This window comes from Malus sylvestris, chromosome 6, assembly GCF_916048215.2.
Source record: "Malus sylvestris chromosome 6, drMalSylv7.2, whole genome shotgun sequence".
NCBI classification, from domain to species: Eukaryota; Viridiplantae; Streptophyta; class Magnoliopsida; order Rosales; family Rosaceae; genus Malus; species Malus sylvestris.
The window spans coordinates 32135210-32159063 of record NC_062265.1 but is presented as its reverse complement, the minus strand read 5'-3'; the positions used below and the strand labels follow the sequence as shown (position 1 = coordinate 32159063).

General features: G+C 39.2%; 6 protein-coding genes across 12 annotated transcripts; 2 read left to right on the top strand and 4 right to left on the bottom strand.

Annotated features, from left to right (window-relative positions):
- The first annotated feature begins 2075 nt into the window (after positions 1–2075).
- LOC126625629 (glycerophosphodiester phosphodiesterase GDPD6-like) lies at positions 2076–5088 on the top strand. Its single transcript, XM_050294669.1, has 8 exons — positions 2076–2089; positions 2186–2378; positions 2494–2677; positions 2916–2990; positions 3417–3526; positions 3782–4000; positions 4121–4276; positions 4709–5088. Exons 1-8 carry the CDS (start codon positions 2076–2078, stop codon positions 4937–4939), a joined length of 1182 nt encoding a protein of 393 aa, XP_050150626.1. The 3' UTR covers positions 4940–5088.
- Positions 5089–5654: 566 nt separating this feature from the next.
- LOC126625787 (replication protein A 70 kDa DNA-binding subunit B-like) lies at positions 5655–9034 on the bottom strand. Its single transcript, XM_050294863.1, has 12 exons — positions 8835–9034; positions 8462–8608; positions 8120–8368; positions 7845–8022; positions 7460–7730; positions 7279–7381; positions 7065–7189; positions 6883–6961; positions 6628–6772; positions 6346–6506; positions 6133–6253; positions 5655–6025 (listed from the first exon to the last, which is right to left on the bottom strand). Exons 1-12 carry the CDS (start codon positions 8963–8965, stop codon positions 5828–5830), a joined length of 1908 nt encoding a protein of 635 aa, XP_050150820.1. The 5' UTR covers positions 8966–9034; the 3' UTR covers positions 5655–5827.
- Positions 9035–10464: 1430 nt separating this feature from the next.
- Positions 10465–13570, bottom strand: LOC126625666 (uncharacterized). 2 transcript variants are annotated; one of them, XM_050294693.1, is made up of 3 exons: positions 13175–13570; positions 11709–12853; positions 10465–11223 (listed from the first exon to the last, which is right to left on the bottom strand). In XM_050294693.1, exons 2-3 carry the CDS (start codon positions 12800–12802, stop codon positions 11004–11006), a joined length of 1314 nt encoding a protein of 437 aa, XP_050150650.1. In that variant the 5' UTR covers positions 12803–12853; positions 13175–13570; the 3' UTR covers positions 10465–11003. The 2 variants fall into 2 exon arrangements, with proteins under 2 accessions (XP_050150650.1, XP_050150649.1); XM_050294692.1 differs by having other exon boundaries at positions 11709–12829; positions 13175–13569.
- A 634-nt stretch (positions 13571–14204) lies between these two features.
- On the bottom strand, positions 14205–16041 carry LOC126627042 (presenilin-like protein At2g29900). Its single transcript, XM_050296463.1, has one exon. It carries the CDS (start codon positions 15898–15900, stop codon positions 14599–14601), a length of 1302 nt encoding a protein of 433 aa, XP_050152420.1. The 5' UTR covers positions 15901–16041; the 3' UTR covers positions 14205–14598.
- A 577-nt stretch (positions 16042–16618) lies between these two features.
- On the top strand, positions 16619–19261 carry LOC126626090 (glycine-rich RNA-binding protein 4, mitochondrial-like). Its single transcript, XM_050295293.1, has 5 exons — positions 16619–16761; positions 17558–17711; positions 17805–17873; positions 18237–18343; positions 18641–19261. The coding sequence occupies exons 2-5, from the start codon at positions 17567–17569 to the stop codon at positions 19055–19057; spliced, it is 738 nt and encodes a 245-aa protein (XP_050151250.1). The 5' UTR covers positions 16619–16761; positions 17558–17566; the 3' UTR covers positions 19058–19261.
- Positions 19262–19675: 414 nt separating this feature from the next.
- LOC126626088 (uncharacterized) lies at positions 19676–23854 on the bottom strand. Of its 6 annotated transcripts, none has more exons than XM_050295292.1 (5): positions 22068–23853; positions 21207–21628; positions 20324–20900; positions 20113–20203; positions 19676–20019 (listed from the first exon to the last, which is right to left on the bottom strand). In XM_050295292.1, the coding sequence occupies exons 1-5, from the start codon at positions 22954–22956 to the stop codon at positions 19866–19868; spliced, it is 2133 nt and encodes a 710-aa protein (XP_050151249.1). In that variant the 5' UTR covers positions 22957–23853; the 3' UTR covers positions 19676–19865. The 6 variants fall into 6 exon arrangements, with proteins under 6 accessions (XP_050151249.1, XP_050151248.1, XP_050151244.1 ...); XM_050295291.1 differs by having other exon boundaries at positions 20113–20215; positions 20336–20900; positions 22068–23852; XM_050295287.1 differs by having other exon boundaries at positions 19676–20900; positions 22068–23346; positions 23470–23854.

Genomic DNA, 23854 nt, shown 5'->3' with positions numbered 1-23854 from the left:
TTTCTTTTTGCTTTCCACCAAAGTTCTAAAACTCTCTTAATCTTTACAAGTAGGAAACTTTATCATTCGATTTTGGTTCGGTTTGGGAACTAAAATAATTGAACCATTTGATTTTGGTTCAATTCGATTGCAAACGTTTTTTGTTGCAGTTTGGGCCTAACTTATAGTCCTGTTAAAAAATTTACCTTACCTTACAAGCCTGTTTCGGTTTGGGGTTCCCAATTTTTGTTATTTCGTTTTTATAATTTTTTCAGTTTGTTTTGGCTCCTAAACAGGGAAGGAACAATTTACAGTTCGTAAAACCAAAATTGATAACTACCATACTAAAATTCAAGGAAATCTCTTGGTTTGTTTCCAAATCAAAAGGGAAACACAAATTCCAGCAACTAATAACCACTATACTAAAATTCAAGTATCCAAATCAAAAATCACGTATGAACTCCACCAAATAACCGACTACAACCCCAGCACTTAATTTGCTAATTATTAAATTAAATGTTGTTTTATATTAGGAAGTTCGGTTCTAAATATTAAGATCCAAAACAAAACCGTTATTTTAGCTTTCGGTCCAATTTGTCTATGTTTCGGTTTCGGTTTCGGTATCTATCACTGGGCCACATGTATTTTCTTCACATGAATGATCCTTAATGCGAAAATGACATTATAATATTAGGTAAGTCATTCTTGTTTCACATACTAACATCACAAGACAATATAATTTAAAAAAGGGTTTTTGAACTTTAACCCTTCAAGAAGATTAAAATTTAATAAGAACCTGGTGTTAGATTGGATATTGATTTTAGTCCCTTAATGTGTACTTAATTCAAATTCATATTATATTTTTTTTTAATATTTAATAGATATCTTATTTAATGTCATTACATTAAATTTTAAATTTATTATCATACACATTTTAATTCATTAATTTTATTTAAGTTCTTCTAATTAGTGTACCTAAACGTCCGTATCATAATATATTTTACTAACTTAGTATACTGAAATATCCGTAACTAAATATATTGTAATGAATTAGTGGCACATAAGAAAACATGCAAAAACATAAGTGCACCAAAAATTTCGTACCTAACTATATGATACTAAACTAGTGTACCAAAATGTCGGTACCTAAATATATTATACTAAACTAAACTAGTGTACCTAAATGTCCGTATCTAAACATATTCTACTAACCCAATGTACTGAAATGTTCGTACCTAAATATATTGTAATGAATTAGTGGCACATAAGAAAATATGCACAAACATAAGTGTATCGAAAAATCTCTACGAAAATATTTTTTTATATAAGATACTCACCATAATAATGAGAATTAAAATTTATAATATTTTCATAAAATGTAATTTAAGAACACCATAAAATTATAAATAAAAAAGAAAGACATTGAATACATATGCTGGCATTAAAAAGAGTCTAGGGACTAAAATCAATTTTTAGTCTTGTATAAGACATTTTTTTTTAACTTCATCTTAATTAGGAATTAAAATCTAATTTTCTATAAATTTAACATAAATTATAAAACATAGATTTAAATTTAACAAAGTCAATTCTGGTACTAATGAAAAGGGCTTGAAAATTTTGAGTTTTAACGATAATGACAAAATAAAGAGTAAAATAAATAGTACCAGAATTGACTTTGTAATGTAAAAATATGATTTTTCGAAAGAAAAAAAACCCTTTAAAATACAGTCATTTTAGTGTCTCCGTTCTATTCTCCGTCCCACATTGTCAATGTCCAAACGGAAGTATATATCACGACGCGTACGACAGGTCACCATTCAGTCAACGCCAATTGGTCGCTGCGTTAACTTGCAATTCAATCATTCAAAACTCTGTATTCCTTAAGATGACCGGCAACTGTCGAAGACCAAAAAACCCAATCACCACCCTCCATGTGTCCATCCAACAAGTCTGGGAAATTGATATTTAGTTGAAATATGCCTTGAGTGTTTCCTAATTTAGCAAAATTTTTTGATGTAGGGGTAATGTCAGGTTGTTTTTTTAATACTATTTATAAGTAGGCGTTTTTAGTTGAATGAGCCAATTGGTTTCTAAATATGGGAAGGCACAGGTTAGTTTGTAGCGCAAATGGCGATGATATTATTTCGGTTTGTATGTATGATAATGGTGTAGTGTTAAGACTCATAAGTTGGATGCCAATCTAAATTAGTAAGACTCATAAGTTGTACGTGACAGGCTTTGCACCTCTTGTGTTCCTACTGCTCCTTGTTGGGTGTTCCGGAAGGCCAATCGATCCGCATGCCACCAATAGACAGCCTCTACAGACTTCTCGTCCATACAACATTGCTCATCGAGGTTCAAATGGAGAGATTCCTGAAGAAACTGCTGCTGCATACATAGTAATAATTCACTAAATATGGGCATAGTTAAATATTGTATGCGTTTCATTAAACTTCATTCACTTGATGAAAAGCTGTTCCCGGTACGTGGGTACTAAAACTTTCATTCTTGCAGAGAGCTATTGAAGAGGGTGCAGACTTCATTGAAACGGATATCCTATCTTCCAAAGATGGTGTTCTTATATGCTTTCATGATGTGACCCTTGATGATACAACTGATGTTGCCGAACACAAGGAGTTTGCAGATCGTAAAAGAACCTATGAAGTTCAAGGGTTCAACACTACCGGTTTTTTTACTGGTATGTGAAGCCCTTCTGCTTGCAACACTTTTTTAAATCGTTAGTCTCACTGAACATTGAACGCATTGTGTTGATGGGTATCTTTGTACATCCCATCTTCTAAGTGACGGTTGAACACTCAAGTGATAAGTTTTGTTAGTTTACCACAACTCCCAAAATTCTTATACTTCTATCTTTACTTTTTGTGATGTCTTTGTCGCCAACTGCGAAATTAAAAGTTACTTTAACCTGTATGCAGTTGATTTTACACTAAAAGAACTGAAGTCATTACGAGTGAAGCAGAGATACTCATTTCGGGATCAACAATATAATGGTGAGTACCTATCTCGGCAAATAACTCTTAATTTTAGCATGCATCTTTCATTACTTTCTGTTACTGACTATTTGATGATAGAGACCTTATTCCAGTATCAGATTTCTAACCATTAATAGCTTTATCTTGTGGCTTTAAAATCATGCAAGCGCTATATTGTTAGTTTATGTTTTGAGCTTGATCGAGCATTTAGATAGACCGTGTGCTTAAGCTTTACTGTGACTCATCTCACCACTTGACTCACAGTGCTAATTCCCTAGGTCGTTGTATAGAACGTGCTATATGTAATGTAATATTGCTACACTTACGTAATTTTTTGCATTAAAAAGCATATGTTTTGTTTCCGAATTCCAAGTAAAAGATATTCATTTATATAGATGGAAATATAAGGATGGTTGAGATATCCTTCTCTGATGCATTCCTCAGGAAAATATCCGATTATTACTTTTGAAGAGTACATTTCAATCGCACTGGACGCACCCAGAGTTGTTGGAATATATCCGGAGATTAAAAATCCTGTATTGATCAACCAACATGTAAGTATCCTGAAAGCTACCACAAATAATGGCTTCACAGAATGTGATTAGCATTTTTTTATTTTATTCTAATCTGTCACGGTCTAGTTCTAGAGTTTTTTTATTAACGGATGGAAACAACTCTTAAGTTTCGCACTTACTAATTACGTAAGAAAGCATCAGGACATGGAATCTCTGCCACCATTTCTGGTGCTGAATCTGATGGATATCTTTCTCTTTTGTACAACACTTACCTGATGTTTTAATTTATGACAGGTGAAGTGGGCAGATGGTAAGAGGTTTGAGGACAAATTTGTGGAGACACTTACGAAGTACGGATACAAGGGTTCATACCTATCAAAAGATTGGTTGAAACAACCTGCATTTATCCAGTCATTTGCTCCAACTTCACTTGTATACGTATCAAATCTGACAGACTTGCCCAAGATCTTCTTAATTGACGATGTTACTATTCCAACGCAAGACACTAATCAGGTTTGTGTTCTTTCTAGCGTTTATCTCCCCGTAGACTACTTACACACTATAGTTCTTCCTTTGACTTTTCAGTATTTGTATTCCTTGCTGACTGACTGACCTCGAATCTATGATGTGCAGTCCTATTGGGAAATTACTTCGGATCCTTACCTTGACTACATTAAGGATTATGTGGTGGGCATTGGACCGTGGAAAGATACTATAGTTCCTGTAGTGAACAATTATTTGCAAACACCTACCGATTTGGTCTCCAGAGCCCATGCACATGACCTACAGGTAGATTTCTTCTCTGCAAACACTTATCTGTTTGATTTGGGGTAATCGGGTCCTGTTTCTTTGACTAGTGGCATCATTGTTGTCTCTGCTATAATTTGCGAAGCCAAAATATGGTAACATGCTGGACGAGAGCTACTAGTAAAAGGTTGAATGACTGTAGAACAGAACAAAAGATAAATATTTTCCTTTGTAAGAGACTAATTTGTAGCTGTTCAGGCACAAAACCTCGTTATGGATTGTAAGATACGTATAATAATCTGGATGGGGTGAACCAAGGTGTCTCTTAGATACATCGTGTTGTAAACCCACCCTAAAAATATGAGGAACCCACGTTGGTTTTCTGTGATTTATCTTCTGAAATACGAATGCTGCAGATGCATGGACGTAGTTCCTGTAAATCGTGTTCTTACATCTCCTTCAATTCCAATGCAGGTGCACCCCTACACATACAGAAACGAGAACTCATTCCTGCACTTGAACTTTCATCAAGATCCATACGCAGAGTACAATTACTGGATTAACGAGATAGGTGTCGATGGACTTTTTACAGACTTCACAGGAAGCCTACATAACTTTCAAGAGTGGACCTCCTTCAATGACAAGAATGCATCAAGTTTATTGCACAAAATAGCATCAATGGTCTCTTCCTATGAGAAGGCGTGAGATCGAAAGTACATTTTAGGTATCATTTAAGCTTGTTAAACTATGTAAGTGCAATTTCTGCAGACCATCCATAACCCTGTAAAATTCATTTAGAGAATATCGTTTTTCAGTTCTTTTCTCAGTTCAATTAGTATCTTGCCATTAGTCTACTTTCATCCCAAGTTATTACAATTTAGTGATGTTGGATATTTCGTCTTTAGTTCGAAGATGTGACTACGGGACAGAGGTTCAGGGCCGAAGGGGTAGAGGAAGACTTAGGAAAACTTTGGAAGAGACTCTAAGAAAAGACTTAGAGTACTTGGATCTAACGGAAGGCATGACACAAAACCGAGCGCAATGGCGTTCTAGGATTCATATAGCCGACCCCACTTAGTGGGAAAAGGCTTTGTTGTTGTTGTTGTTGTGGATATTTCGTCTTTAAATTTCGTTCTTGGATATTTTAAACATATTTGTTCAAAATCATCAAATCTCAGAATTTCGAACTTTGGATTTGATTTGGGTGTGCAAAAGTTGAAACCTTTTTAGACCATAGTCGAGTGAAACTTACAATTTCTAATCCGAGTGGACAATAAAATCTTCCTCTTCAACCCAATGTCCCATCCCGAGTTCAAACCCTCCCTTCTAGTCTAGTTTAGAGTACTAATATCGCTTGTAGTGAGTAAATCATTCATACCAAACTTATCAGCATCCATAAAAAAAAATGTGAATCACAGGATTATAAAAGAAGTGCATTTATACAACTAGACAAACACTATCAGGCATTTTTCTGGAATGCAACAAAAACCACCTGTACTGATCTGAAAATCACATACAAAACCTAAACCAGAGAGATTAAAGTTAGATCTGCCTAGATAACATTTTCATTCTTCATCCTTCTAGATCGTTAACTTATGACGCCTTCATCTTCGATATGTCTTCAAGCAAAAACCTCGATTCAGCAGCAAAATCAACTGGAGCAACTGCCCTGGCAGTTATCCTCTTCCGCTTCTCGTTATTGTACTCATTCAGAGTAACACTGACCCTAAAAAGATGAGGAACCCAAGTTGCTTCTTTCAGTTTTTGTTGGAATTCATTCCCGTCTCCGTCCTGAAACAAAATGTAGAAGTTTCAAAGATTAGAAACCAGCTGCTGATATTTCATGGTTGAGTTAATCATTTGTAATAAGCACCCTGAATTGAATTGTAAAGATGTACCTGTGATTTCAATTTGTCCAGTTCATCTGCAGAGCACCCGAGGACCCTCTCAGCTTCGTCATTGAAAAGAGAAAGATACGTTTCCCCACTTACATCAGTAACTCTCACAACCAATATGTACCTGGAAAGAGAACAAAATGGATAAGAGAAGTTGGGAATCTGTATAAAAACGCCAATAGCATCCTTATCATGAAATATTGAACTGTATTTTACCGTAAACTGCATTCTTCATCGTTTTTCTGGCACCCTTCACACCAATAACCAGACCCAATAGCTTCAGTCACTTTCTTGTTACAAGTTTTGCAAGCACGGTACCACATTGTCTGATCAGGCCTGATCGAACTTATGAACGCTTTAACACTGAAAAACACAGGCTGCATAGGACAAAAACAAAAATATTCAGTACAACCAAAATTCATAAAAGTTTCAAGATTTTCAATTCTATTGAAATAAAGATTCTTATGTAATTAAGAGCCATGGATAAAGTGGTTATACCTTATCCTCACCCAAGGACGGGTCTTCAGATATATGAGACAGGGTGACTCTGTCAGAGTACATGGACCTTCCTCCATTCTTGGCTGAAGGGCTCATACCAGAGCCAATAGAGGCCAAAGAAGATTCTTTACCTTCAGAATCATACCTGACAATTAAGGCAATTTAATCATTTTTCGGGTACCAGAAAACATAATCATAGATAACTCATGTAGATAAAAAAAAGAGAAGGTAAAATCCTGATGAAAAATAACTTACCAAGACCTCAACTTCTGTGCTTCAGGTAACTCTGGATTAACCAATATTGTGCTCCTGCTCAATGTTGACAACGATACACCTGCAACAATATACAAGAGTACATTACTATCAGGAACTTTGAGTGTTCATGTTGGTTCAGAAATGCATAATCCTTTGAACTGTTATATAAACTTTTAGGCAACCTTGGAAGTCTCCAACTTTGAGGGACTTGATAGCAACTACGGGAGATTGATCAGCAATGTCAAGCAATTCCTGGCCTACACCAGTTGCGAGCTCACCCCATAAAGAAACCACAACTGTCTTCTTCCTGCAGTTCATATACAAATTGATTCAATACACAGTGTTAACATATGGCAATTGTAGTCAGTTGCTAAACAAGAAGTACCGTAAGCTTACGTTTCATCAGCAATGGTGATATCACGCTTTGGAATACTCTCATTGTTGCTCTTCCTTCTAATGCTCATTGTAGGAGACACATTTTGAACAACCCCAATAACATCTAAGATATAAAGCAGATACAAGTAATTGAGAAAGCAGAAGACACATATCAAAACAGATTCGAGGAGTGGTTGCTTACCCACAAGCTCCTTTCCATTAACAAAAGGACCCAACATATCAATGGGCACAAAATTGAATTTTACTTCAGGAACAAAAGCTGCTTCATTGCTAGCTTCTTCCACCTCAGAATTCTCATTCAAAGTCATTTCATAATCATTTTGCACCGTCTTAAACTGCTTGTTAGCAACCCTCAGAGATCCCTTTGAAATGTAATAAACCTTCCCTAACTCAAACTTCTCAAAGAACTTCTTTGCAGCTTCATTGAACATTGTTGCTTGAATTTGGGTGCCCTAAACCAACATAAACAAATTTACACAACATAAGAATCACTACACCACATACATTAAGCCATTGTTATCGGGAAACTAAGAATGCCAACAAAATCAAATGAGCTTGTGGCTTACATCTTGATCTGTTAACTCCACATTGAAGACGCAACCTTCACCTCTAGCATTCTTGTATGTACGCATGGTACCCTTGTTTGTAACTCGAACCTTTATGGTCCAATTTCCTTGGTAAGGGTTCAAGGAAACAAGCGGGTGAACCCTTCGTGTCATAGCCATTCTCGCAGATGGGGCCATACTGAAATCAATACATACAAAACCAAACTATCAACAAACACAATCATAAATTCAAATACAGAGTCACAACTGATTGGCAGCAAAACAAAAACACTTACTTCCCAGCCTGCTCATGCACAATTTGGGCAGCAGATTTTGAAACCATTTCTTGCTTGGGCTTCAATATAACCCCAACATCTTCCTTTTTGACCTTCCCAGCCTGCTCATGCACAATTTGGGCAGCAGATTCTGAAACCATTTCTTGCTTGGGATTCAATATGATCCCAACATCTTCCCTTTTGACCTCATTTTTCACCTCCGCCTCAAGCGCAGGCGAAACCACCTCACATTTTGTTACAAGCAGATAGCTGAAAACAACAAAACAAAAAAACCAAAACAAAACTTCAACATTCCATTCCCAACATTTCAAAAGAGGGGGAGAGAGAGTCTGAATCGCTTACTTTTCGGACAAGTTCGAATTGAAATTAACAGAGTAACCCAAAACGCGAATGAGACCCAGATTCTGAATCTCCCCAGAGGTGACCTGGGGAGCCAGCCGCGAGGAGAGCATCCCCTTTAGCTTCGCAGTTCCATCAGTAGCAGTAAACCTAGAGCACCACATTCCAAAACGCAAGAACCTCGATCAAACCCAAAAACTTCACAATCCAAACTCATCACAAATCAGTTCAGAAAACCCAGAACTTAAATCTCCAAAAATTGAAGAGAGCAACCGGATCCAGATCTAAAAAGGGATTTCTGAAAGCCCTAAACTAAAACCCAGAAACAAATGAAACCGAAAAAGCAAAAATACAAAGAGAAAGATAAAAAGCTCACATGAAAGACTTGCCCCTGGGGGTGAGATCGCAGACCTGAACCACGATCTCCGGCAGCTCAACGGACTCATCCGGCGACTTGTTCGCCAAGATGATCGAAATCGCATCTGGGGTTGGCCCTAACTTCGCCATTCTCTCTCTCTCTCTCTAGCTTTCTCTCTCTAAAAATGTATGGAGGCGGAGAGATGGTGATATGAGAGCGTCTGCGTGTTGGAGTCGGGGGTTTTTGTATTACTTTATTCCGGCGGGAGACTTTTTGAAATGTTTACGTGTTTTGGCGCCAATTTCGGGTTTCGACGGTTTTTGGTTTGGATTTTTGTCGCCTTGGCGCCCCCGCCGGTTCGATTTCGTTTCGTTCTTTTACCAATTTACCCTCCCGTTGTTTTGCGCCTAACGGGTTTGGGTTACTGAAATATTGTGGGCCTTTCCAAACAACTGGATCCAAAATATAATTAGAGCTTTATTGAATTTTTTTTAAGAGTAATGGGACGGATCGGAGGCATCTTTTTTTTTATATAATTTTTCACGAAAGTTTTTTTGGGGTTAATGTATTTTAAGGATCCGAATTATTTATCTTTTAGGTCTTCTTTTAAAAATTATGTTTACCAAAAATCATCTAAATCTGAAATCATATGATTGTTAGACTAAGGGTTCATGATTTATTTGTAAAAGCGTATTCGTCCATTTTCTTCACTACCGATTAATGTTTTTAATGGATTTGGATATGTCTAATGTTTTGCAAGGATGATCTATGAATAATGTTCTAAAAAATAGACGACTATAATCATTGAAATACATTACGGAGTGAACCGTAGAAAAACTTGTGCCAAAAGTTGTATTAAAAAAAGTTGTGTAACAGATCCGCTCCAAAATTGTAGGAAGGATAAAGCTCCATCTGCGGAGTTTTATTGGAATTGATTAACTTAAACCTCTGATTTAGTTACAGAAATCTATAGACCTCAAACTTTCATATTTGTTTCACTTTTGTCCATTTCGTTAGTTTTAAGAGATAAATAAGTGATTTTGCCTTGCATGATGAAAAAATTTACAACATTAAAGTTGTACCATGTATGTTATTGAAATTTTGTTTGACATGACTCATCTTTTTGTTTTTGGTCAATTACAACATGAATATTGTTAGGAATACTATTTGGCTCCGCATAGTTAACGAGCCTTTGCAGACATGCTGACACTAAACTCATGTACATTAACCACCACGGATGTCTCAATGGTAAAATTTCAGGCGTGTATTCCACACGACACATTTTGAGTTTGATTTTTTATGTTGTGTGAATCACACGATGGTGAATAAGAGAAAGGCTGAAATGCCCTTGAACCTTCTCAGCTCCCAAAAATGTAGACTGCTGTAACGAAGCCACTATAAGATGATCTTTTGTCAAACAAAAAAACGTAGGTTTATTTACTATTTTTGCCAAACCAAATGTATGTAATCGTCCATGTGAATTTACAAGAAAACAACACAATAAATTGGAACATGATGAAGTATTGCATTAACATGGATTAAATATTTACTTTCCCTATTGGAAATACCTAAATAATCAGTTTAATTAATCTCTATTAATGCTAAAAAACATGTTAACCTCACATACAACTCCAAGGAGAGAAAATAATATGTGAATACGTATAACCATATATAATGTACAACAACAAGAGATAAACTCCTAATCTATATTTTGTTTTCTCTTTTTTTTTTCAATTCTTTTTGTTGCAAGTGTTAATAACTTTTCCCTCTAAGCAATAGGGCGGATGTACATTGGAACCAAAGTGGTCTCAGGACCACTCTGAGACCACTTGGATGCCAGGAAATAATCATGTGAAAGTTTTTAGGACACTCCGAATGTATGGTATGAGTCCTTTTTGTGCTCACCAAGCGTTTGATGTAATACATGCTAAGCATATCTTGATAGCAATCAAGTTACATCGACAACACTCAACAGTTACTCTCGACAGCACTCGTCAATTGCTTTGACAAATGTCGATATATGTTGGTGTATGTGACACGGCTAGGCAACAAGCCCACCAAATATTCCATGAAATGCCTCCATGAGTGAACTGAAGTTTGTTTACGCTCGAGCTATGTTTCTATCTTAAAAACTTATGCCCTTACCATTCAGACCCCAATATTCAAATTCCGAATTCCCCACTCTCGCTAAGTACAGCATGATGGGCAACAAGAGAAGCAAGACAGCCCCCATCTGCACTTGGGTTCAATTGGGGTTGGTTTCGAGGCCTGAGAAGATGCTTCCGGTGTTTCTTCCCGTGTCTGCGGCTGCGATTGTCGCTGAGACGTTGGCTTTGACCCCGGTTGGTGCTTGTGTTTCGCTCCTTCTCCCCGTAGCGAAACATTTATGTCTCCGTCCCCTGCCAATCTTCATGGAACAGAAAAATGTTCAGATGTTTGCTCAACATGCAAACGAGCAAAAATACATAGTTGCAATGCAAGTAGGTATTTGTTCGTATGAGATTGTTCGAACGGCAGTATTTCAAGCTAATCCCGTCGTTGTTCGAAACACATTGTTAGTCCTTGTAGTTTGCACAAAGTTCCATTTCTACCAGTATTTCAGATTACTTCGAATTTGATCCCTATAGTTTGCAATTTGTTCCAACGCGAGGACACTCGTCAACTTTTGTTGATTCCTTGTACCAATCCGTCACATACGCGTTACACGGGAAGGTAAATTTGACGGACTTTGGACAAGAAATCAACATGACGAATGTCCTGAAGTCGGAACAGTTTGCAACTACAAGACCTGATTCGACGTAAAATGCAGTGGCAAGTGTAACTTTGTGAACACTACATAGACCAAAAACATGTTTTAACCTTAAATTTTGCTAACATTTACCAGCAACTTACATTGGGAATGCAAAAGATTTTGTACTTCCATCCGAAACATGAGAGAGGCAAGCTGAATGATACTTGCCGCCCTCGCCCGCGGTGGGTGCCTTCTCCTTCTCATGACTTTCTGCATTTTCCCTTATAACTTCTCTCATGGTTTCCACAGCTTTCGCTTCGGTTGCCCTCAGGCTCGGCTCCTCCTTCACATTGCCTTTGTTATTGGAAGCATTCTCTGCTGATTGCGCCGTTTGCTTAGCCGGAGGCTGGTTGCTTGTGAAGTCAATGCTGCATGGACCACTAGGCAAGTAACTTACCTCACCAGGTAAACCCAATTCACCGGATTTACACAACCAGTTAAACTCGTCCCTGGTAAAACTCATATTTCCCATCTGAATGCTGAACAATGACTCGTTGGAAGCGGGGCTCCATTCCATTGGGGATGTTGATTTGTTCCTAGCAAACACGTAATCCGGAATCCTATACGGTGAGGATGTAGGGTCGCCTGGCCTCTCCATCACCTGCGTTGGCGGAGATTGTGTTGCTGAACCGCTTGCATCAACTGCTGGTTGAGAATGCGACCCTTCTAGTCCATCACTAGGTTGCACGTCCTGTGCGGGCTCTGTGCCCGCATAGGCGGCAAAATCCTCGTCAGTGGCTGCATTTGCACCCAATTCAAAGGCTTCGGAACAATCAGATACCTGAGAGTAACTTAAATTTTCTCCTACGGTAGAAGTGTTAGCTTCGCCTAGAGCGGTAATTGGATCCGTCCTCAACTCATTCAACTGATTGGACGGGTCTAATCCGCCTGACCCGCTGCTTCCTTTGCCTGCAATATCAATTCCACAGTGAGTTGTAGCTGCAGGGCTTTTCTTCGTATCGCTGTCTCTTGTTCCATCTCCATGTTCCACACCTTGTAATGTTGTCTGATTGAATCCGGGATCCAAAGTTTCTACGACATTGTTGTCCTGATCAGGTTGTTGCAAGGTCGTTGTGGTTTTGGGGGCTGCTTCCGTGGTGGACTCTTCGTGGGGAGTGTCCAAAAATGTTGGTAACGAGGTGGAGGGGGAAGAGGAGGGAGGGCTTAACCTATTTCCCTCATCTGCCGATCCCATAACTAAAAATTGTCTTGGTTCTGCCTCCTGCAGTCCAAAACCATCAGATTTCTGGGAATCGAAAAACGAAACAGAAATATAAGGACAACAACGTGCGAGAAAAGTAGGCTCGTCCAGCAACCATTTCGTTTTTAGTTTTCATTTTTTTGTTAGAGACATTAAACCTCGAATCCATAGATTCGATATGAACCATAAATCACAATGTGTTCCACGATCGTTGCCCCTAAGATTTGAACACATCGTACCTGTGTTCTAAATTGAAAATTCGAGTTGCATGCTCAACATGATCAACGAAAAGATCTCAGCAATTGTCGTTCATGAAATTTGAATTCGAGATTAAAAAAAAGACACGTTAGAAAACTTTAACCTTACATGCAAAACCAAATGCCAATAAACGTGCCCTCAGAGAGACTGCCAACCTTCCAGCCTTCGAAAAATCGACGATGATTCCTTACCGGCCTGAAAATCAGCAGGCTCAGTTTCGCGTCGATGCCAACCTACGAGCAATGGGGGCCGGGGGGGGGGGGTGGGGTGTAAGACCGAAAATTCAAGAAAACAACAAAATCGAAAACCCGAAAAATGAAACTGACGGGGATGAGCGAGAGAAACCAGAGGAGGAGGATTAGAAGGCCGTTGCTTAGACTTAGGGGTTTCTTTCTCTCTCTACTTTCTCTCTCTATTTTCCATCTAATGACAAACTTAATTTGCCAAGCGCGTCCTCATTTGACTAATTTCTTGCAATCCAAGGCTGTATTTGCCCTTTTTGTCCTGGCCGGAGTTAGAGCAAGTAGACACAACAATCTTCAAATATGTCTCCTTAACGACGTCGTTTAGAGAAATATTTTGGGCGTGATGGTCACCCTAAAGTTGATTTGGTTACGGCCTAGTGCATGTTGAATCCAGATCCTCGCCGGATTCTCTTTGTGAGGATTCCGGATATTCGTGAATCATATCCGTTTACGATGTACGATAAACGGATACGATTGACAATATCCTTATCAAAAGGATTCGGAGAGGATCCTGTTGGGTCCTTGCTAGTATTTCCTATTATATTTTTATGTTTTTTAGTCCAAAAATTCAATAAACAATGCTTATGTGGGAAGATAAATAGCAAGACCGCTTCCCATAGCGTAAACTATTTTCCGGCAAGAAAAAGGTTTTGGCAAAATCCAACAATCGGGCGTTTTGCGAAAAGAATTCAAGAAAATTACTCACGGTTTTTAGTCGGTTTTTCAAATTGTACCAAAACAATCATAAAACCTAGTTTTCATGGAACCCTCGACGCGCCACGAACTTCTTTGCATCAATGTTGGACATTCCGATGATGTTCTGAAACTCCGTTCGGGCTATATTCTTGTCCCGGAAAGAGTAATGTGCTCGGTCATTTTAATACGAGGCCGAATTCGTTTTAATTATTTTGTTTATTATGTGCTAGGTACAATGAACATCGATTTCAATATGAAGGAGGAATCTAACCGAAACAAACAATCAAACATTTAACATTATTGGTACAAACACATGTAGGCCTTCCGGCATCCTCCGAGGCTCCGACCCATACGGCGTCCTCCCTCCTCCCAAACTTGCAGGTGTTGGACTCCAAGGGACCTTCAAAATCACAATCTTACCCTATTTGAAATGAACTTTAGGCAACAATGTAGATTCCGGACGTGCAACCAGTTCACAGAAAAGAACTATACCGGTTGCAACGAGAAATCATCGGTGTCACATAGTATGCTCCGATGCTTCATATACATTCTGCAGCTGCCTGTCAATCTTCTGCAATAAAATTTCCACTTCTAGAACATAATGAGGTTCAAGGAACATTGTACAACGAAAACTTCGAGTAAGAGCCGTGTCAATACATAAATCAGTACGCCGAGCATTATTGACACCGGAAGAGCTGGCAGAGCTTTCTGATACAAAGCTAACAGTATCAGAGTAACTCCAAGGCCACCTATGATGGCAAGATAACACGCATACACGGTCATAAAATCATACATTGCTGCCCTCCCGACTAAAACACTGTAGAAGATGAAGTCTCCCAATCCCAGCTTGATTGAACCGGAGGACCCCAATCCGATGCCCTCAAGCAACAAGCTTTCACTCGCCACAACATCTGCCCCCCTGCGAGGTGGAACATTTGCTACACGCTCAAGTAATGGGGCAGATAGCTCTTGACCCCTATCTGGAATCCGCCCCTCTTCGGCTCTAACCAAACTCGAATCATTATTAACATTGCCAAACTCACCAAGATTCGAACTTGAATTCAAACCAGAAGCGTGATCGACATTGACATTAGAATTTGACCCGGGATTCTCATTCCCATTACTCGAATTCTCATTTCTCCTATCTCTCCAAACCCTCCTCTCACCCACATTACCCTGAGAATCATGAGCAGTCACGGGCCTGGCCTCGTAAACCAGAGCCGGAATCTCCTCATCCCTAGAGATTGCGAGCTCCACCAACAACCTCAACGGCCCGACGGGCAACAAAACCGCGGCAAGATCATACAATGCCATGGCAACCAACAGCACCCAAGTTGTCCACTCGGGCAACAACGTAAACCAATAAGCAACCAGCATTCCAATCACAACCAAATAGCCCTGCGTCACGAAAATCGCCATTTTCGACATGAACACCGCCAAAACCCCAACAACAGCAAAATTGAACAACACCAAAACAAACGTAATCGAATCGACCGGAACATTAAAGTCCTGAATCAAAAACAGGGCGACTTCTCCGCCCATGAATCCCAGAACAACAAAAGACGAAAAACCCATGTAGATTTTGAGGAACCTGGTGCATCGGAGGTAAAAAAGGAGCACCAAAACGAACGTGACGACCGTGACGACGGCGACAAAAACGAGGGCGTTTAAGAGGGCACCCACGAATTTGTCCCAGGAGGAGTCCGAGGCGGTCTCGTCGTAGGCAATGGTGGCGATTGAGTTCACCGTCTCCGACGAGGATGAAGCGTCGTCGTTTAGGACTGTGACCAGAAGGACCACCAGCAGCATACAGACGGAGACCGGAGTGATGATTCTGATCAGTTCTTCGCCCAGGGATTCGAGAATTGTTGGGGGTCTTGTGTTTTGGGCCATTGGGTGTCCGATAATCGGATCAATTTCGGATCTTGGGGCGGAATTTGGGATTTTTGATTTGAGATTTGGTCGCGGCTCTTGAGAATTCGGCTGAGAAATGCTTCTCAGGTGTTTTTGTGGAAGAGCTGCTTGGACTGGTCGATGGCGTTGGGAAACAATCTTAGCCGCTCATCTTTTTGACTTTTTACTGGTTTAACCAAACGATGACATTAGTTTTTTTTTACTAATTTTCCTACAATTTACATAATATTTTTTTACTTTGAATTAAATCTTCCATGCCATAACAAGTGATAATAATTTAATCAAACTCGTCATCACATGTGTTAAATTTAAAATGTCTCATTTACAATTGAAGCTAAATACGACTATATCATAGGTCAAAATAACAGAATAATGTCAATAATTTTCAAATAGTTAACCTAAAACAACCCAAATACAAACGTCCACATGGAGGTAGTACCGCCCGGTAGAGGAAATTGATACTTTCCGGATCCTTTTTCCTTAATTCATTAAGTTTGAGAATTCAGGTCATTGAAATTTGATCCAAATATTAAAATTATTATAACTTTTAAAGTGAGTTTTTGTTTGTAATCGTTGCATCAAATTGCAATAATCCGAATTTCCGAACTTAGTAGATTAGGGGAAAGAGATCCACCCTCAGTAGACATCCACAAACCCTCAACGTCACGACTCAAATCCAACGGCTGTAAATTCGGCCCCAAACCCGACGGATCAGATCTCCCAGAGCTCCCCATATAATCCGACTCCTCCCTTTTCCTCATAAACCCTATTCGAAATCAGAAACCTTAGGGTTTTGTAGTCGGTCCCCTGAGAGCAGAGTGCCAGTGAGAACCGGACAAGGTAAATCTCCGTCGAACCCTCGCGCCGATCTGACGTCTGTTGTTGTTATGCTTCCGGTGCATTCGATATTCCTTGTGATTTGGTTTTTGTTTCCATTTCTCGTTGCTTTTCGATTCGGGTTTTTGTTTATTTTTTGGAAGGGATTTAGGGTTTTTGATATTTGCATGTGGGGGTTTTGTATACGATTCGTATGGGGTTGTATCTCTGTGTGTGTGTGATTGTAGTTTCTAGTGTTTTGAAGGCGAAGTTTTGATTTGTGGGGTTTATGGATGCTGCGGAACGGAAGAACCTGTGTGTGTTTGCGGTGGGAAATTTTTGGGGTGTACTTTTTCGATTTATAGAATATTGGGTTGAAATAAAGTTTTCTGCTTGAGATTCTTCGAAATGGGTTTTTATAATCAACTTCATTTGAATCATTTCCCTGCACTTTCTCAAGAACCAGGTAAGAATTTATTTATTTTTATTTTTTTTGTGATTTTGTAACCCTTTTGAAGTGCGGAACTGCTTGATCGCGTCCCGTTCTTATTGGGTTGTTTTGTTTCAGTAGTAGGTGAAGAAATTATTTTCGATGATCGTTGTGTAGGTCTCTAATTAATCTTATGTATTAGTTAAGTAATACTTAAACACAATTTAGATTAAGATTTCTTATGCATAGTACATAACCACGACTTTGTGTTAACATGATTATAACATGTTTAGTGTTCTGCCACTTTGCGGTACTTGTGCTAAAGAACAGGATGATTGTTGATGATAGATATTTGTTTATTGAAGCTTGTGTGCTTGTGCTTTCTTTTAGGCGATTACGATGGCTTTCTTAAGTAAAATTGGGAGCATACTTAGGCAGACCGCAAACAAGCAGATCAGGTCTGAAGTATCTCCTCTCAAACTGTCCATCCATCAAGCTATAAGATGCATGTCATCCATGGCAAGCTCAAAGCTGTTCATCGGAGGTGATTTCAGGACTTCAATATTTCCGAATATGATATTCCTCCTCTCATGTTGCTTGATTTTGTGGTAAGATGCCTCCCACTTTTGTAATGCAGGTATTTCGTACCAGACAGATGACCAGAGTCTGAGAGAGGCTTTTCAAAAATATGGTGAAGTTGTTGAGGGTATGTAATTAGCTTGCTTGTGTTACTTTTGGGACTTCTAGACAAAATTAGACTTGTGCGACTTTATAAGCTAAGGCGATTATGAAAATGCATTATATTATACAGACTTGCAGTGGCCTTTCTTTTGACGGGATTGTCAAATGGGTCAGATGACTGTCAAATGCTTATGAGACTTGGTGAAGGGTGGATGTGGGCTTCACTTATTTTATGATCCCTTTGTTTTTCTTTCTTGTGAACCTCTGTTGTCGTGTCATGTTTCTCCATCTTTCCATTTGCATTGTCTGATGATAACTCACATTTTAGTTTCAATACAAGTTTGTTTGTAAAAAATGATTGATGCTGATTGACCTGATAAATTTGCAGCAAGAATCATCATGGACCGCGAAAGTGGTAGATCAAGGGGATTTGGATTCATTACCTTCACTTCTAGCGAGGAGGCATCTAGTGCTATCCAGGCCTTGGATGGGCAGGTAGTTATTTGTTATTATATTCTTTCTTATTTTTGTTAAATGGTATTGGATAATAGTGGTCTATTGAATTTGTTTGTTTACTATATACATTGAGGAGTATTTTTGAGTACTGAATTAGTGTCTGGGATTTAAAATTTCTATACTAGCAGGTGAAACTAAACATTCAATTTTGCAGAATTAAAATAATACAAAACCTGTTTTGTCACATGAAATTGCATTAGTATAGTCGTCTTATGTATTCTCACTGTTACTTCATATACCTTGGCAACTGTTAAATTTTGTCTGAAAATTCTGTAGGAGCTTCATGGCCGCCGAGTAAGGGTGAATTATGCTACTGACAGGCCTCGCCCCAGCTATAATAACTACGGTGATGGTCAAAGTAGTTATGGTGGTGGAAATAATTATGGTAACTACGGACCCGGCGGAGGTGACAGCTATGGACGAGGAAACCCTGGATATGGTCAAGGAAGCTACAACAGTCCTGGTAATTATCCAAGCGCAAATGCTTATGATGCCCCCGGTGGAGGTTTTGGCAATAGCAACAATTTTGGAGCTGGTACTGCTGATAACTTCGGTGTTGGTGGCGACAACAGCTTTGGCACTGCTAGTGCTCCATTTGGAGAGAACAAAACTGGCTTTGGCCTGGATGATCCACTGGAAGGAAACGATAGGGACGATGATGATGATGCTGGTGACTTCGCCAAGAGGGCCTGATAATAATTATTAGATTTCAGGGGCTGTGTGCGTCTCCGGCAGTGCTACAAGTAGATTTTTTTTGTTTATGTTACAGCCTTCTCATGTTCCCTTCCCCGTCTCTCCGAAACATTTTATTACATTTTATGTCGTATTTGCCTGTCACAAACTTCATGCACCTTTCTGTGTGCTTTGTTAATGAAGGACCTTGAATTGTGGAAATAACTGTCGACTCATTCTCTCCCTCGTGAAATGTATCCCATGTTGAAGGACCTTGTCGAATCTATCCAGCAATTGTTCAAGGAAAGTGCAATTTGCAAGCTCTTGTTTATTTCTGTCCGGGGTGTTAACGGTTGGAAAAACGGCATGCCGAATTCTTGCACTCAAGTTTGAAACTTGCTTTGTCACCTTGCACTCAAGTTTGAAACTCTCTTTTCCGCTTTCTGCGTCTGGCGACTGAAACCACCTATCCGTGTATTACAGTAGTTTAGAATAGAGCATTGTCTCGTCCAAAATCCCGTAATAAGGGAAGAAACTACCCTTGCACTTGTTTATGACTTCACTCATAAAAGTGAGAAAAGGGGACAGAAACAAGGAAGGCGAGGCAGAAATGGGAAGGAGAGTACACAAAACTGAAAATATTGGAGAAAATTTTCTGATGATTAAATAACGAAAAGCCTTGATAAGCTTCGGAAATCGGTAAACACCAACGACGTTACAAACGAATGGCGTATTAGCTTTAGCTACAGAATGAATACCTAACCACATTCTATATTTTCATTTTTTCTATGAATCTATACACTGCAAAACTTCATTCCTGTTTTCGACTTTAACTCTCGCTCTCATCAATTGACCGGAACCACCTTTGTGCATGCAGGACTACCGGAGAACCTTTCTTGGCCTTCTCCACAATCTGCCTTATCAACTGTTTCTCCATCTCAGCATCGGAATCATCACTGTTCTCCCCACTGACAGATGATTTATTTGAACGCTGAACCCTGGAAATGCGCTCCTCATCCGAGATACTTGCTTTGCTCATGAATGAAAGGAGATCATCACCTACGGTTTCCTCTTTACTGAAATCAAAATGATTCACAGAACCATCTACCTCATCACCTTGAATTTGACCGGGGCTTTGACGCCTGACTGTTTCAAAAACTTGACAAGGTGAATTTTCACCTGCAGTTTCCTCTTTACTGAAGGTAAAATTCCCCACGGAACCATTCACCTCTTCACTTTGAGTTTTCCCGGGGCTTTGAAGCCTGAATGTTTCAAAAGCTTGACAAGGTGAATCATCACCTGCGGTTTCATCTTTACTGAAAGCAAAATTCCCCACGGAACCATTCACCTGTTCACTTTGAGTTTGACTGTGGTTCTGAGCACTGAATGTTTCAAAAATCGGACAAGGTGAATCCTCCTCATCTGATTCACTGATCTTCATCAACTCTTCGTAAGCCTCATTGTACGCATCTAAAGCTTCTCCCGATAAGTTCATGACTAGAGGCTCTGCCGTGGTTTTGCAATTTTCTGCAGAATTTGTTATCTCATGGATTCCGGAATGTATGTGATTGTCTGAGAAGTCTCTCCAAGAATCCTTGTGCTTCAACTCTGCGAGTTTGACCTTCCTTTGGCTGTTTTGTAGAGACACCTCAAGTTCCTGGACACGTTCTTCTAGTCTTGATTGGATAACTTCATGCAGACGCAAGCTAAGCTCTCTGGGAGAAACTGCATAGTTTGCACAGTGATAATCCGTAGAGGTGCTGCTTGCCTCTTCATTTGACATGGATTGGGCAACAGATAGCCCACCAACCAAGTCAGCTCTCAGCTCGCCTTGAGCAAAATCTGCCATTAAGTCTGGGTCAAGCTGCACAAATTATCATCTCCGTTAGCACTTAAAGAATCTGATGAGATCACTACATAAGCCAAAAAACGCATTTGAATTATAGAAAGCCAGTAATAAACGGGTCCTATGGAATTAGCATTCGTGTTCTAGAAAGACATGATACTAGAACTGAAACTTCGGTGCAGAAAATCATTTACATAATAGGAAAAGGGCCAAATATTTACTAAAGTGAGATACTTGAACCCAATCAACAAAGAATTCAAAGCTAAACTAAAATGTAAAGATGTGCTGCTTATACATAAGAATACAAAGATAAACATAGCTGACCTCAGCAACATCAATCGATCTTCTCTCCGGAATAGAAGTGTTCATGTTTAACCCCAACCTCTCAAGTTCAGCTTCAAGCTCTGCCTCTATTTTACTCATCGACTCAGAACTCTCTTCTGCTTTCCAGTTATATGAATTTTTACCATCATATTTGTCCATATTCTGTTCAGTAGAAAAAGAATTTGGTGCCTTGTCAAAAACGGAGCTGTCACAAGTATCTTGTGCACCATAATTCTCATTAGCTATTTCCTTCACTGTTACTGAATCTTTCATTTGGAGTTCCTCCGCTAGATCCTGAACCAAGTTCTCGGTCTGCTTCAACAAATCTTTCAACTTGTCAACTTCTCTTTTATTTGCTATCAAAGAAGATATTATGCCAATAGAAATCCCAAGACAAAGAAGAACTGCTCCATCCAGTGAACCTGATGAAGGGAAAAGCATGAGGACATGAACTGAGATAAGTCAGAAATACTGTACACAAATAAGTAGCAAATATGGATATTGGGTGAACAGAATTTTCAGCTTTTACGATTGGAGTCATATATGCATTTGGGACCTTGACTTAATAGAGCATTAGCATATAAACAAATGACTTTTCCCTTGATTAGCAATCTAACAACACCAGAGAATATGCATTTTCCCCTCTTTCAATATATACCATATTTCCTAAGAAATTGAATATGCCAAGGAAAGAACATGACACAAAAAAAATTTAAGCAAGGAGACAGACTTAAAAAGCCTCCAAAGTCTAAAACGACGATAGGTTACCCATATGAAGTGGAATCTAGTTGAGAAAAATCTGGAAAGTATTGAGAATTACCCCAAAATAAAATTACCCCTACAATATGAGAAGAGGACTACCTTCAGAATGCAAGTGTTTTCCATTGACCAATTTACTGGCACTGCTCAATTTTCCATGCCGCCCCTTTCCTGTCTTACTTTTCATCTTCTTGGGCAGATCCAAATAACCAAGTTTTGGTTGTGGAGGAACCCCACATGCATTTTCATTAGTTTCCAAATAGGCTTCCTTATGCAGCTTATTTTCCTCGATCCCAATCTGAGACCTGAAATGATCTCCACTTGCTTTGCTGATAATTCGGTTTCCATCAGTCACAAACAATGGTCTCATACTTGGACTAGATGGCGATGGAAGGGTAAGCACATGTTCCTCTTCAGCACGCTCTTTATATAACTGAGCCATAAGGCAACTCTCTAAGGAATTTACTGGCTTAATCACATGCCCATATGAACGCTTAGTTCTAACAGAACTTTTGTTTTTTAGAGGAACATGATGAGAACCCCCTTCCCCACTCGAAGATTTAGGCAATGTGGCACCAGTACTGTCATCAATATCATGACTTATCCAAGTCCCATCCCCATTCTCATTTTCATTTCTAGAGTATACCGGTGACATGTGTGATAAAGAAAGTACATTGCAATCCTTGTAATTAACCAAGTCTCCCAGCTTTTCACCATCATACCCACTAGTAGAAGCCACTTCTGTCCCACAAGAACTTTCTAACAAGTAAGCATCCGAAGCCTTTTTTCTATCAGTAGAAACATCATCACCCACTTTCTTTCTGCGTCCTAGTCTGTCTAAAGGATGCCTTGAGGATTCAGATTTGTCAAGATTTGCATCCCCAAAAGGCAAATTTAACAAGCCATCTTTATCCCCATTCTTCGATATGTTCTGCCAATACTTAGTCAAATATCCGGCGCCTGCAGCTGCTGCAACAACCCACAAGTCCATATCTTCCCTAAACCAGATTCCACCAAGAAAACTTTCCTCTCTTTCAATTCTCAGTACCAACAACCCAAAACCAAGAGTTTGCCAGCTTTGCGGGAGGGAAATGTTCCAACTTAAGTATCAAAAACCCTTTATAGTTTTGGCGCAATCGGTTATGAAAATGCATACTTGAATTAACAACCACAGATTTGTGGAAGTAAAATAGTGCCCAATTCAACAGAACAGAATTCCCAGCATCCAAAATCCGGAAGATAACAAAGATACTACTTCTGAAGAAGAACAAAACAGTGAATAGGCTTCAATACGCAAGTCCCAAAAACCTCAATTTCTGCAGCAATAAACCGATTGCAGAGCCAAAATCCTCAAAAATCACAAAATATAATCAACCAAGAGCTACAAAAACAACAACATATCAGAAGCAAGAAACCACTTTCGATGAATGCCAAAAATATAAACCCTACCCAATTACTAACAGCAAGTCAGCAACCTACACTGAGAGCTCATCAAAGAACAAACCTCAAGATCTCCGAAAACGCAATATTATCCCAGATATGGCAAGATATCGAAAATCTGAGCTATACCCAATTGAAAGCAAGTTCTTATAGCCGCAGAAAACCCACTTGACAGACCACCATTGGCAAGAAGGTGAAAACAGCTGAGAGCTCTTCGTCTTCTTGGCGATGGAGGAGAGAGAAAATAAAATTAAAAGGAGAGAGAAAGAAGCTTACTTTAACGAAGCAGTGAATTCATGAGGAAAATCTGAGAGAAACCCAGCTTTTGGAAGAGGGATTTTTCTGAATCTTTTGAAGAAGAAATTGGATTCTCCGGAGGAACAATAACCAAACCACCCGTTTGCTCTGTTATCTACGGAGCAATACACCTCACAAACCCAACTTCTTTA